Source organism: Merops nubicus, unplaced genomic scaffold, assembly GCF_000691845.1.
Source record: "Merops nubicus isolate BGI_N331 unplaced genomic scaffold, ASM69184v1 scaffold32825, whole genome shotgun sequence".
Taxonomy (NCBI): domain Eukaryota; kingdom Metazoa; phylum Chordata; class Aves; order Coraciiformes; family Meropidae; genus Merops; species Merops nubicus.
Window position 1 is genome coordinate 1 of NW_008610871.1, and position 13,598 is coordinate 13,598.

The 13,598-nt window shown below is 41.2% G+C and overlaps 1 protein-coding gene across 1 annotated transcript; it reads right to left on the reverse strand.

Moving 5' to 3' along the window:
- Positions 1 to 2,926: 2,926 nt before the first annotated feature.
- Positions 2,927 to 11,090, reverse strand: MLF1 (myeloid leukemia factor 1). Its single transcript, XM_008941045.1, has 7 exons — positions 10,956 to 11,090; positions 7,962 to 8,003; positions 6,663 to 6,749; positions 5,690 to 5,818; positions 4,463 to 4,622; positions 3,764 to 3,896; positions 2,927 to 3,029 (listed from the first exon to the last, which is right to left on the reverse strand). Exons 1-7 carry the CDS (start codon positions 11,088 to 11,090, stop codon positions 2,927 to 2,929), a joined length of 789 nt encoding a protein of 262 aa, XP_008939293.1.
- Positions 11,091 to 13,598: the final 2,508 nt, after the last annotated feature.

Consider the following 13,598-nt stretch of genomic DNA (forward strand, 5'->3'; position numbering starts at 1 on the left):
GTATCTGAGCTGATTTTACAAAAAAAAAGCGACTCGGGTAAATTCCACCGGGTAGAAACGGGCCCTCGGGGCCAAGGGTCTCCTGGGGGGCATCCAAAAGAGTGCGGCCCGCGGGTCGAGGGAGGTTCTTCTCCCCCTCTGCCCCAGCGAGGCCCCCGCTGGAACATTGGGGCCCGTTCTTGGCTTCCTGGTTCCAGAGAGACAAGGAACTGCTGGAGAGAGTCCAGCAGAGGCTCTGAAGCTGCTGAGGGGCACGGAGCATCTCTGTGACCAGGAAAGGCTGACAGCCCTGGGGCCACTGAGCCTGGAGAAGACTCAGAGGGGATTTGATCAGTGTCAAAAGGCTGGGGCCAGACTCTTGTCAGTGGTGCCCAGCAACAGGACAAGGGGCAACGGGCACAAACTGGGACCCAGGAGGCTCCACCTGAACAGGAAGAAAAACTTCTTTGGTGCAAGGGTTCCTGAGCCTGTAGCAGGCTGCCCAGAGAGGCTGTGGAGTCTCCTTCCCTGGAGAGATTCCAAACCTGCCTGGATGTGATCCTGGGCAACCTGCTGCGAGTGATCTGCCGGAGAGCAGCTCCAGAGCTTCCTTCCAGCCCCCACCATGGTGTGATTCTGTGAAGGCCTAGTATCAGTTACCAGGTTATCCTTCACAGGCACATTCAGCTGAAGTTACTAATTGGAAACAACAAAAGAAGTGGCCTCCTTGTCAGATAATAGCTGTATGGTAGCAGTACATGAAGTTGAATCTCATGATGTGCGTGGAGCACAGGTACCGATTTGTAACACTTCAAATGTTGTATTAGAATAGCAATGAAGTTTCAGTGAAGCCCATGTTACAGGTACACAACCATGTTACAGGCATAAGGTGGATTTGATGCAGTTACTCTACTTGACTTCCCTCTAGCGAAGACCACAATGAATGAAGTTTCACATTTAGAAGCGAGAGCAGGACAATGGCTGTTAGAACACACAGCATAAGGTTCATATCATAGCTCACAGAATTTTTAGCATGTACTCATTCTCAAATAGTAAAAGAAATCCCCCACTATTAGGATTACACCAGAAACAATTCATCTTTCAGACCAGAGAAGACTCCAAGAGCTGTTCTAAAGTAGAGAAACAGCCCAACCATTGGCATAGTTAAGCCCCACTCCCATCAGTTTCATTCTAGCCAACTTTTTTTGGGTTTTTTTTTGGTGGTAAATGCCTGTTTTCCTTCTGGAAACACTCCCCCACTGCATTGCTGTTGGTGTCACACATAAGGTTTCTAAGTAGCCCCAAATAAATAATGCACAAGTCATTTGGTGCTGTAGAGGAAGCCAAACAACAGCCATAAATAATAAATAACTTTATTAAAGAATTACAGATTCAGATGTTTCTACGTAGAACGATTTCTTCTGCATTACAGTTTAGAACATTGTTTTGCATAACAAAGTAATGTGTAATGAATATTAGCCTGTTTCCACTCTAATTTAAAACCTCTAGTATGTACTTGTTTTTATTAATTAGATATATGTATTGTGTTTTTTTATCTCAGTAGACAAAAATCTAAGTCGTCAGAAGAATAATATTTTCTGTTTAATAGAAGCATCTCTCAAATAAAAGATTTCTGAAGTTACAACACAAAAAACCTTACCCACTTACTTCAGCTGCCCGGAGAAAGGTTCAACAGCATCAACTTATTGCCACTGGTGTTTATTGCTCCATTAACAGGAAGAGACCATCACATCCGACAAGCAAAGAAACAATTGTTTTTTTTGTCTTTTACTTCTGGCTCTTTTTGCACATTAATAAACACAGAACTAAATAATCTGGAGAGTCTACAGGAAGATACAATTTAAAGGCCACTTCCTTTTTAGCCAAATATTAATCTTAACTTAATAAACCTATTTTATCATATAAATAGTGCCTTTTTTTTTTTTTTTTTTAAGGCTACACTACAATGTCTTACCATTTAAATTATTCTACATTCACCAAAACAGGGCACAAAAAAATATAAACCCATCTCAGCTGAGGAGAGATGGCTTCCTTCATGCAGGGCTCTTTTTGCCGTATAAAACAGAAGAAATGGTGCAATCCTTTGCTACCCAGTTAAACTACTGCCTACTCAACCAATTCCTCCCACGTTTTTCCAGTTAATGACTAATAGTTACAGCTGAGTTTCTGAGGACACAGTGGTATTATTACAGAATAATTAAAAGCTATTACAGAGAATCTTCAAGAATGAAAAATAATGGGCCACCTCCAAAGGAAATACAGAAAAGAAACACAAAATTGACTGTTCAGGCACGGAAAAATAACAGATGCAAGCACAGCTTATGAACATTAATAAACTAAAATTTAAATTATTTGTCACTGTAGTATTTCCTCTCACTTTTCATCATGTTAAATCAGGGTGAATGTGGGGATTCTAGGACAATTTGCAGTATGATGTTAAAGAGAGAGATATAGTGGCTATAGTGTATTCAAATTGTTATTAATTGTTGTACCACCTAGAAAATTAGTCATTATCTCAGCCACACACAACCAAAAGGCAGCTTACTTGCTGTGCAAGTTATAGTGTGGGGAAAGAGTAGTAAAGTAGTTGCATTCCCAGGCTTCATAAAAAGTCTGAGACTGATGCAGTTGTACAGAAAAAAATCTTCCAAATCAAAGCTTTTTTTTTTTTTAAACAGAATTAGTGCTAATCCATTAAAGTGCTTTTAAATAAAAAGCTGTTAGGTTTTTAATTTGCTGGAACTAGATGGTTTAACCAAGTAGCTGCACTTTTAAAGAACTTTCAGTTGTCCGAAGATGGGAGTAGCAAGGCACACTAATAGCAGAACAAAACACAGATTGGTCATGTAGACGTGGATACTTGTACGAACATAAGCAGTGCAGCACCATTATGCACTCTGGACAGACTCCAGAGAACAGAAGCTATTTATTTTTTGCTGATTTTGATGGGAACGTGTGTTCCTTGCACGTTGAGATTCTCCACAGCAGCTCTGGGCTCCCTGGAACCCGCAATTGCCAGTGGTTTCTCTCTGAAACAACCAACAACAATCATCACAACCAGCACAGGGGAAATATACATTTTGTTAATTCTTTATAGGGAGGTATAGTTATGTTAGTTGTAAGACAGATTTAACTATCCCTCCAAAACTACTACCGTCGTTCCCAAGACAGAGCTGGACAGTTTCTTCATTTTGAGCTCTCAATGAGGAGACAAACAGCTCTGTTGGAAACAGAAGGTAAAGTCACCTCTGTCATAAAGCTCTAGAACTGAAGAGATGCTGGAGGGAAAGATCTCCAAGCACTTTACAGAAGAGGAATCACAGAATCGTTTTGGTTGGAAGAGATCCTGAAGATGATCAAGTCCAACCACTTCCCCAGTACTGCCATGTCCCTCAGCACCACATCTCTATGGCTTAGAAACCCCTCTAGGGATGCGGACTCCACCACTGCCCTGTTATTTGTACATAGTTGAGGTAAGAGCAGAAGCATATTTCTCTAAAAAAAAAAAAATAATAAATAATTAAATACTTAATGGATAGGCTAAAATGGTGGTTTCTTTTTTTTTTAAGTCAAAAATACAGAATTTCTTCAAAATTTAGTTAACTAAATACCACCTTACACTGTTTATGGTGGTATTGTGAGCCAAGGGGGAATAAACCACACTACTTCTCCTCAGATTGATTGTTCATGACCAGATTGCTTCAGAACTGAATTCTCTTTCTGCTGCTAGTGTTGTCTTATTCTGGCAGGAAACTATTTTTACCTTCTTACTCCACCATCCTTGGTTATGTGATGAATACTTCTGTACTTTGGAGTTTCCAAATTGCACTTAGTTCTAGATGGCCTGAACCTCATAATCTCTTTCTGCCACTCTTCATCAAAGGTCTGGGCCTCAGCTGAAAAACAAAAGTTTTACTTTTATTTACAATAAATGCAAACAAAATGGGAAAAAATACTTGATGAAAATTAGGGGGCTTGAACTGTGTTTTTTAAGCTTGTGGTCCATGATTCTCCACAGGGCCTGCAAACTTCCTAGGGGATGTGTGAAAGGCAACTGAAAGCTTATTGACAGCAGGCTTACGTTTGGAAGATGAAAACCTTGACAGTCACAGTGTTGTAAAAGTATGTGCATATTTTAACCACACATCTCTAAAACGTGCCTTCTGTATCAGCTACAAACAGCAAACAGTAAAATTCTGTTAGAAGTTAGTCCAAACCCATAAAAACAACCTTAAAAGTACTTTCAAATATGAGCAGCTATTGTACCAGCAAACACCAACTGCATTAAACAACATTTCCAAGCCTAACTGGTTACTTAAGTTGTCCAAACTGATATGAAGTAAGGAAACTTGATTTGCAGACTTTGAGGCTGTTTGAAAAACACTCCCTTTTAAGATGTCTCAAGTTGGAACTTCAAAATTGGGGTGTGAAGCCCATTAGAGAGCTGCATAAAGAGACATACTTTCATCCAGGTTGATGAATTCTTGGTTCATTTCTTCATCGCCGGTCTTGCTATTCTTTGATTTTTTAATGACGTGAGCACGATCATGGATATGATGCCCAATAGCCATTTTTTCCAGGCCACTTTCAGAATCCTTGAGTGCTTTTCTTGTCTCCTTAATCTGTAGGAGAAAGGGAGGTAAGTGTCCTTCCAACCAGAAAAAAGTTAAAAAACTTTAAAAGAAAATTCCATCTTCTTCCCCAAAGGTTTTATAGTTTCGTTTAGAAAAAGTTCAGGTTTACAGGCTTTCCCAATTTAAATATACCCAAGCACAGATCAAGTCTATTTTCTTTTCATCCAGCAGACAAGAAGGTTAAATAAGAACAGCTAAAGCTTCTCAAGTAACGTACCTACTGGATATTAATTGTTGGGAGGGGTTAAAAAAAAGGCCTGGTCTAAATATACCACATGCAGACAAGTCTTCAAAATTCTCCTTGACAACAAAACGAGTAACAGCCAATGCCAACATCCTCAGCATGAAGGGACAACTCATCACTAGGTTGTCATGTTGACTGGCTTGAAACCCAGGCAACCACTTATCACTGTGTTCATAGGTATATTATTAGAACTTTTTGATAACTGAGTGTCTGCTTGAACTTGACCATCTCCCAGAGCCAATCACGCTCAAGGGCCTTTACGGCTCACATATAGTCTTTCATGAACCTTGCTGCAGGGTTCAAATTCAAATTCAAATTTCGTGGCAGAATTAGATGCAACAGCTGCGAGGAAGTCAATGAAAGGGCAGCTCCAGCCCCGGCGTTACGTAAGCGCTCGAAAGGGCTCGAGGACAGGGGATGAGCTCAAGCCACGTTCTGCATAAACAGACTGTCCCTTGCTATCTTATATTTTAGGCAGAATTTTAAGTGTACAAGAGGAGGATTAATTATAGCCAAGAGAAAGACATTGAAGAATCAGCTGTTCTAGCACTAAGTTTTCCTAGCCTTTGATAGGCGTACGCTTTATTCAGGTACATACTTAGAAGTATACAAATTACAAGGAAGAAAACAGCACTTTAGCCCAAGAAGGCTTTAATACAGAGCAATATTTAAACAGACATATATTTTTCTAAATTATAAGAGTAACTGTCTGCAGTAAAAAGAACCTGAAGGAAATTGTGGTTTCGTACAGACGAACTTAAGACTCCAATAACTACATGCCACCTTTTTGCTGCATCTCAGCACTACTTACACCTCCTGGAGCCGTGCGTGTCTGAGCTGAAGCTTGGAAAACTTTTGCTGGTTCATCCCCTATTTTGGAGTATGTCATCACAGAGGAGGAGCTGAACGTGTGTGCATCTGGATGGATGGACAGGTCATCCTACAAGCAACACAGACCTCTTATTAATAAAAGTTAAAACTTGTGGATAATGAGTGCTGCTTACATTCTGAGATTATCTTATTATGAAAAAAAAATACCCCTCTGAAAAATTAACCTGCAGTCCTGGAACCATAGATACAGTCTGTCTGGAACAGACCTTAAGAGTTTGCTACACTCTCACTCTTGCCCAGGCCTTGCGTGGCCCCAGGTCTCCTCAGGCCAGGAAACACAACAAATAGAAGCACAGGCAGCAATAAAAACTGCTTGAAGGTTTGCCCTGGCACAGCTGAGTTTAGTAAGGAAGGTACAACCTGTGACATTGGTCTTGCCACATACAGCACATAATAGGGTGTGTAAAGAGTTCAGGTGAAATAGGGCTTGAGCAACAACGGTTACAAGCCCTTTTAGGAGGCCAGTAAAACCAAATAAATGTAGTCAGCAGTGCTTAACAGGTGTCAGCATTGTCTTCAAATCCTCTGAAGACAGATGCAAATAAAAGGCAAGTCTATACACAGGGTGGCACTGAGGTGTTTGGGGGTTTGTTGGTTTTCAGTGTTCAGCAACAATCTGAATGGCTCCTTCACCTAAGGTGTCAGCTCTGGCAAGAGCCAGAGACCAGATGACTTAAAGCAGTTCCAACCTCTAGAGAATCAAGTGTATACTTAAAGCACTATTGTTAGCAAACAATCAGAGACCACGTAGAGAATTACAACTACAATATAGCTGGGGGAAAAACAAAAAAGTTCTTACTGTCTGCGTGAGACTCTCGTCAGGACCTTCTGAACAATATTTTAAATGACTGCCAATACAATTGATTTTAGAACTATCTTTTTTTAAAACTTACAAACTTTCTTTGCATCTCCAGCATGCTGTTTCTCACGTTTGACATCATCATGTCCATTGCGAAAAAAGGTTCCCCAAAATCCACATCCTGCTAAAAGAAAAGACATAGAAATGAAAACATAAGTCTTCTGACTCTTCAAATTCCAAAGCTGTTTTTTTTTTTTTTACATGCATTTTTATATGGAAATCAGAGCGTCAACAAGGCTGCAACTCGCAGGCATAGACAGGGCAAAAGGCATCTTTTCCAATGAAAAACTTGATTATCAAGCTGGAGATACTGGAAAGACAAGTGAAAGATTTGACACTCAAATATCAAAATCAGCTGCTATTGTGACCAATTTGTTTCTTGAAGAGCAAGAAATCTGACTCCTTCAGGGCTGCCAAAACCTCTGGGCAGTATTTGCAGACAATTTTGGGCACTAAATCCTTGCAAGTGCCAGTAACTCCAGAAAGCTGCCTTCCTAGAGTTAGAAATCTGGATGTTGATTGATGACCATCAGCTGTACCTATGGCCTACATGCCATAGATTGGGATAGGGGACCCAAATCATGGCCTGGGCAGTTGACAGCCAAAAAGCTCTGCTTTGTTAATGCACTTTCTGCATACAGCAAGCTGCTAATTTGTGCCTCTGGAAGAGAGAATTAAACAATACTTTTAGAGCTGAAAATTCAAAGACCCATGCTTAGTTTTATCTGCTCTGCAAGTGAGAACCTCTCTTGGAGCTACTGGTTTTCAACCTGAGAACTCTTTAAAGCCTTCCAGAGGAAGCAAAAAGCTCCACGAGGGTCATAAAAATAATTTTTTCTCAGGTACTCTTCATACATCTTTTACATGCCAGACTCTCCAAAGACTGCAGCTGAAAACCATTCCAAGCCCAGTTCCAGTGGAGACTGTCTCCAGGAGCTGGTGGTGTAGCTGTGACCTGCGCGGCAGGTCCCGGCGGTGTCATGGGCACAGACACACCCCAAGCCGCGAGCGTCCGTCCGCGGGCAGCACTCCAAGTTTGGGGTCTCTCTCCAGGGATCATTTCATTCATACCCATCAGAGATCACGAGCCAAGGGATACACCGTGAGCAGAAAAGCAGCTGCTTAGTGACTTTAACAATCTTGCTACCAGCATATTTACTCTACCCTGGCGTTTTCGTGTAATAAAGAAAACCTAAAAATCTGTCTTGAATTCTCTCGTTCTGTGTATCCCACCACCAAGAAGAGCAGTTTGCAAGCACACCGAGACCAGCCTTTGCCCATGCTTTAGCTGCACAGCCAATACTACAAGAATTACTGCTCCTGGGATACTAACCGACATGAAGCCTGCAAAGGGCATGAGGGAGCAGCTTGTTGCCTGGAAGAAAAAGGATCAGCGTCTTTTAGTTATTGTACCTGTTCTCAGGCACGGCAGAAGAAACTTCCATCGTGTGCTTTCAGATTGAGCAAGTGGTATTAACGTTTCTGACCAAATAAAAATAGGCACTCAAGAGGGACTGGGCAATTCACAGCGTGTTACAACATCATAATACAAAGTAGTTTCTGGGTATATACACCAGTAATTTATTTACACTAATGATACTGGAGGGTGATAACCATCACCAAATTTAATACATCATATTCCTACGTACATACTAGAATCATTTAAAAGCTAGAACTCTACGTACAGCACAGCAACCCTGGTGCTAAAATTATTTAAAACATGGCACAGTGCTCCAGGGATCTCCCACTTCTCTGAAAATGCTTTGTTCCACTCAGGCAACAGAATCCCACCGAATGAACAAATCAATAGTACCTTCAATATAAAATTATGTCATTGTATTTCAGAAGGCTGGCATGCAACTTTAGAGCTTAAAAAAATGAAGTGATGCAGCTGACCTGTTCACAAGCACTCTCTGTGTATTACAAGAGATTAATGTAAATATAAAAGATATTTCTCTAACTATTCATACATCCCAGGTGATAAAAACCAAGTCTAACTTGTCAGCAGTTTTAAAGGTCACTGCAGAGAAGTTCTAGGTAAATCTATCATCATATACAGAACCACCCGAAGACAAATCCCCCATGAGCAAGCTATATTCTTCTGCAGCTATATAAATAGATGTAGCTATCAACACCAGCGAGTACAGTTCCTGTTTGACCAACTGATATTGAATACCCCTCTATGACAGGGCAGAGAGACACTGCAAAACACACCGGTGTCTCCAGGAAACTAAGACTGGGGAGTTATATAAAAGCCCACCTAAAGAAAGGCCTTTAGACAAAAGTATCAAATACTTTATAATAACCTTAAGTACAAGAGGAAGGAATTATCTGATTCTGCTGTATCTTTTATGAATTCATTCAGACTGCAGAGCTAAAATGATGTGATAGAAAAGAATAAAATACACATTTTTTATATCTATCTCAAATGCAAAAGGATACCCTCAGAAATGAAACTGTTAATCATAATAAGTGGACAGACTTTGCTTTATAATATGCACTAAAAGCCATTAAATAGTTGCCTAATATAGAGGACAATCAGGTAGCCAAACCAAACCAAATCTCTTTGGATGTTTTATCCCATTCTTCCTTCTCTCTCCTCCCTCCAAGAGGCTGAAAACTGACACTGCCTGAGAAAGAAAAAGCCTTTTCAAATGTGAATGCTATGCTGATGCACTTTTGAGCTTTTGCAACAAATTCTGTTCCTTGTAAAGCAGTTTTAGGCATGCTACGGTTTAACTAAACGTAGAACTACAGTATCACTCATCAGGATGGGTGATTTTAACAAAGTGTATTTTACATGGTAGTAGAGATATACATCTTTCCTTACATAAAAATCCAATTATTTTATGTGTTGGAGTCATTTCTGGAGGAAAAACAGTAAACGCAGTTTGAGATGACCACAAGTAGTTATCAGTGTTGATTCTTCTGTGACATCCGACAGCTCTTAGGTGAAACCTGAGCAACATCAAAAGATACTGGGAAGACTTTGACAGGTGTGGAATTCTTTTGTGCTTATCAAAATAACACAGCGCTCTTGTACCTTTAACTCCTTTCTGTGACCACAGATAAAGGTTTTCTACGCCATACATTTATCCCTTGCTGCCAAGAACAAGGGACACAAATCCCTAGGGTCTGACACGTTCTTTTTCTAAAGGAAAAAAGTCTGATCTGGTTTTAGGCATCTGCTGAACAATCTGCTTCAGTAGAGGAAAGATCACGCCCCAATTAGAGCTGGCAGCATCTATATTTGAAACTAACTGGCGATGTATGAGCAGGGAGGAAGGAATCTGACAGTTACCCTTTTGACTTGTAGGTGATAGTCTGGGTCTCAGCTATGTTTATTAAAGCTCTGACTATCTAGGTTTGAACAACCCCCACCAAATCTGGCCGAGTTCCACAAGCCCTTGTAATCGGGCTTGTCTTCCAACTGGTTTTTAAAATCAAATGCAGTTCATTAAGAGAACACTCAGCTGCAAAATATTCAGCCTGGTGGAAGGCAAGGAACCAACGTGTATCCTTTCTAAATACAGCAACTAGATAAGGTTTAGATACAGAAGCCTAGGATGTAATTGTCCTGCATGCCCAGAGAGCTGAAAAGGTCCTCTGTGTAAAACACAGATCATTGCCAGTGAGTGGCAATTTACAGAAATTTTAGGTTTTGTACCAACTTCCCTGATCTTTAAATTCTTACAGTCTTTTATCTAGAAGAAACATTAAGTATCAGACCAAATAGAGAATGTGAAGCTTTTATTCACAGTTGTAAAGTTGAAGCAGGGTTTAAAACATCTGTGTAGGTACTATTTGGGTGGTTGGAACACCCAAATTTAGAACCCAAACAGAACTGTGTTAAATCAAACCAATATAAATAACTAGACACAATATACTGAAGTGCAGAACGAAGGCATAAAGGTATCAAGGTACCTTTTTAAGTTAGCATAAAAAGGAAATAAGCATTAGAGAAGGTTCTGTCATTGGACATTTTTAATGCCTTCCTGTAACAAAGATTTAATACATAATATTTATGATGTAACATTTGATAAGTATGTTTATTTCATTAACCAGTGTATATTTAATGTTCAATAACATCCAGACTTGTTATTAGACCTAAGAAGAGCTTGTCCCTGCTAAGTAACAGGCCATTAAGGAACCTAGAGAGAGATTATTCACATTTTACTCAGCGATGAAACAACCTGACCAAGGTTGCAATAGCTGAGCCAGGCCTCTGCTTCCACAGGACCAAATTTAATGGAACTGTGAAGCCAACTCTGTTACCAGTAAATGTAAATTCCACGTAGCAATCCTCAGAGATTAAGAAAATACTTACTCTGCGATTTCCTCTCAGGGCAAGCCGCGAGTCCTGGCACGCTCTTCGATCTGCTGTTCTCTCCCTGCCATCTGTCAGGCAGAGAAATGGATCCCGGCCAAAAGGCTCAGGGAAGCCTCTCATCACCTGCCGCATGTAGTCATGGTGTGCAGCAAAAGGATCGCTGGGAAAAGAGAGATTTCACACAGAGAGTCGTCGGGGTTTAGTCCGAGCTACGGAAAATGGCTCTCAGAGTTTTACAGCTCAGGTTTTTCAAAATAATTTCATATGGTTCTTTATTCAAATTCTTTATTTTAACAGGACCCAACTGGGCAACTGCCTGCTCCTCCCAAACGCTCACTTCTTTCACTTTTCTTCCCATCTCTCAGGCTGGTTGGGTGTTTTACTTTTTCTGCCTTCACCCCTTCCTCCTTTGCTTTCGGGTGTCCCTATTGTTCTCTTTCCTCACCTTTTCCAAAAATATCCCATTCTTCGCAGCCATCTTTCACTCCAGCCTATGTTTACAGTCTGCCAAGAACTATAAAACTGGACCTTATTTATCACCACTTCTACCTCCAACCCCTGATATTAAAAGAATTCGAGTTATTTTTTTTCACTTTCCTCTTCCAAAGCTTAGCACAGTTACTACTCACTGCACTCCCCTCCCACTACATTTCTCGTCCCCACCCCTCAAGTTTATTTTGCTGGCTGCTCCCATTCTGCTTTTCATCCCTGGACCCACACACTCAGAAATGGGTGCCGTTCTCCAAATTCCAGCCAGCACCATCTCCTTTAGTAACTCAGTGGTGTGTCTTTGCCTTCCCTTTCCTCCCCCTCCACAAATGCTGTCCTCACATCCCTTTTCTCTGCTTAGGAAGGAAGATTCTTACTGCATTTTTGCTTTCCTGATAGTTTTCCCCCTTTATTATTTCCTTTTTCTAAACACTCAAGCTCTGTTTCCAAAACCCCACCAGTAATCCCAAAGCTTGGCTTGCAGGAAAAACATTGCTCAGGTTGCTTTCCATTACTACTTAATTCTTTGCATTCTGTAATTTGGACAAGAACCAAATATTTCTGAGGCCAAAAGAGGAGCAAAATGTGATTTTGTCAGAAGCATAATATAGGGTCAGGTGAGCTGCCTGAGGGCCAAGGCATAATATAGGGTCAGATAAGCTGCCTGAGGGCCAAGGCTACAAATTATGACTTGATACAAACTCTGTGCTTCATTTTCTACTTCATACAAACCCCTTGCCTCATTTCCTCCCCTCACCTCCAGCCTAACTCCCCCTTGGCTATTCTGCTGAAAGCCACTTTATTAACCTTGACAGTCACTTCCCAGGTATGCTGGCTTAGAACTGACAGCACCTCATCATTCTTCCTATCAATTTCCTGGCACTCCCCAGACACCTCACACCTCTCCAGGACACCACAACCTTTCCCGTGACATTCCAGGCCTCCATGAAGAAAAGCTTCAGGTAGCTCCTCTGCCTTCAACACCTAATCATCTCTTCAGTGTCTTCTGAGCAGCTTTTCCCTTCTCTCTGCCCCTCACCTCCAGTCCCAAGACAACCAGCTCTATACCACTTTGGCTTTGCACTCTCTTCTTATGCCAAAGTTGCATTGAAATATTTGTCTTTTGTTCCTTTTAAGTGAAAAAAAAACTAAGGTTACAAACAAGGCTGGATTAATTTTCAAAAAAGGCTTTTTAATGCAACAACATCCCTTGAAGCTATGCCCATCCTGCACTTACTCCAGCGCGAACAGACCCTTCTCCTTCTGAAGCAGTTTCAGCATTTTAAGCACACCCTGATCCACCCCATTGTCGTGACAGCTGCTTGAACATCTGTCCTGATGTCACCAGCAGCTCGTGCCCAGCAAGTGTCCCCTCGCTCTTCATGGGACGAGGAGCAGAGGAAGGTTTTGGTGCAGCCGCCGCCACCGCGCCCGCGAGCTCCCAGCTGATCCACCCCAACACCACAAACTCCAGAGCATTGTCAGAACTCCCTCAGATAGGAACACTATTCCTCAGCGACTTCTGCACAACAAAATTTCTCCCCAGTCTCAGGTCAAAAGCAGAAGGACACTGATAAAATAAGCCATCTACGCACAGCAGAGGCAAAACAGGATTCCACAGGTTTAGCATGGGTAGGAAAAATGGGTTGAATTTTGTGCGTGTGACATGCTGTAACACACCTCACCTGACGTAAAATAACATTTACATACCTTGTGAAATTGCCCTTTTTACCTCATTTCAGTTTCTTCAGCAACTTCTCTTGGTCAGTCACCCTACATTACGTCTATTTGATGCACTCCTACCTGTATCTAAAACCATAAGGGCTATTTGTTAAAAAGATGTATGAAACAATTCCAAAAACCAGCTTTTTACTAGGAGAGACAGGGAAGTAAGATAAATACTGTGGAAGGACAGATTTAGGAAGAGAAATCAAGTCTCCCAAACCCCTAGGGACATTTGAGGGAGCCATTCATAAAAAGATCTAGTGTTGTCAAGCCTCAAAAGAAACGCTACAATTTTGGTACGCTCTGGAGTGGGGCAAAACCACTGGAAAGCCAACAGAGAATCAGTCTGGAAAAGGAGGCTTCCAAAGAATTAAACCTACCACCTGATGGCTCCAATGGCTGAAACCCTGATAAAAAAATAATGGT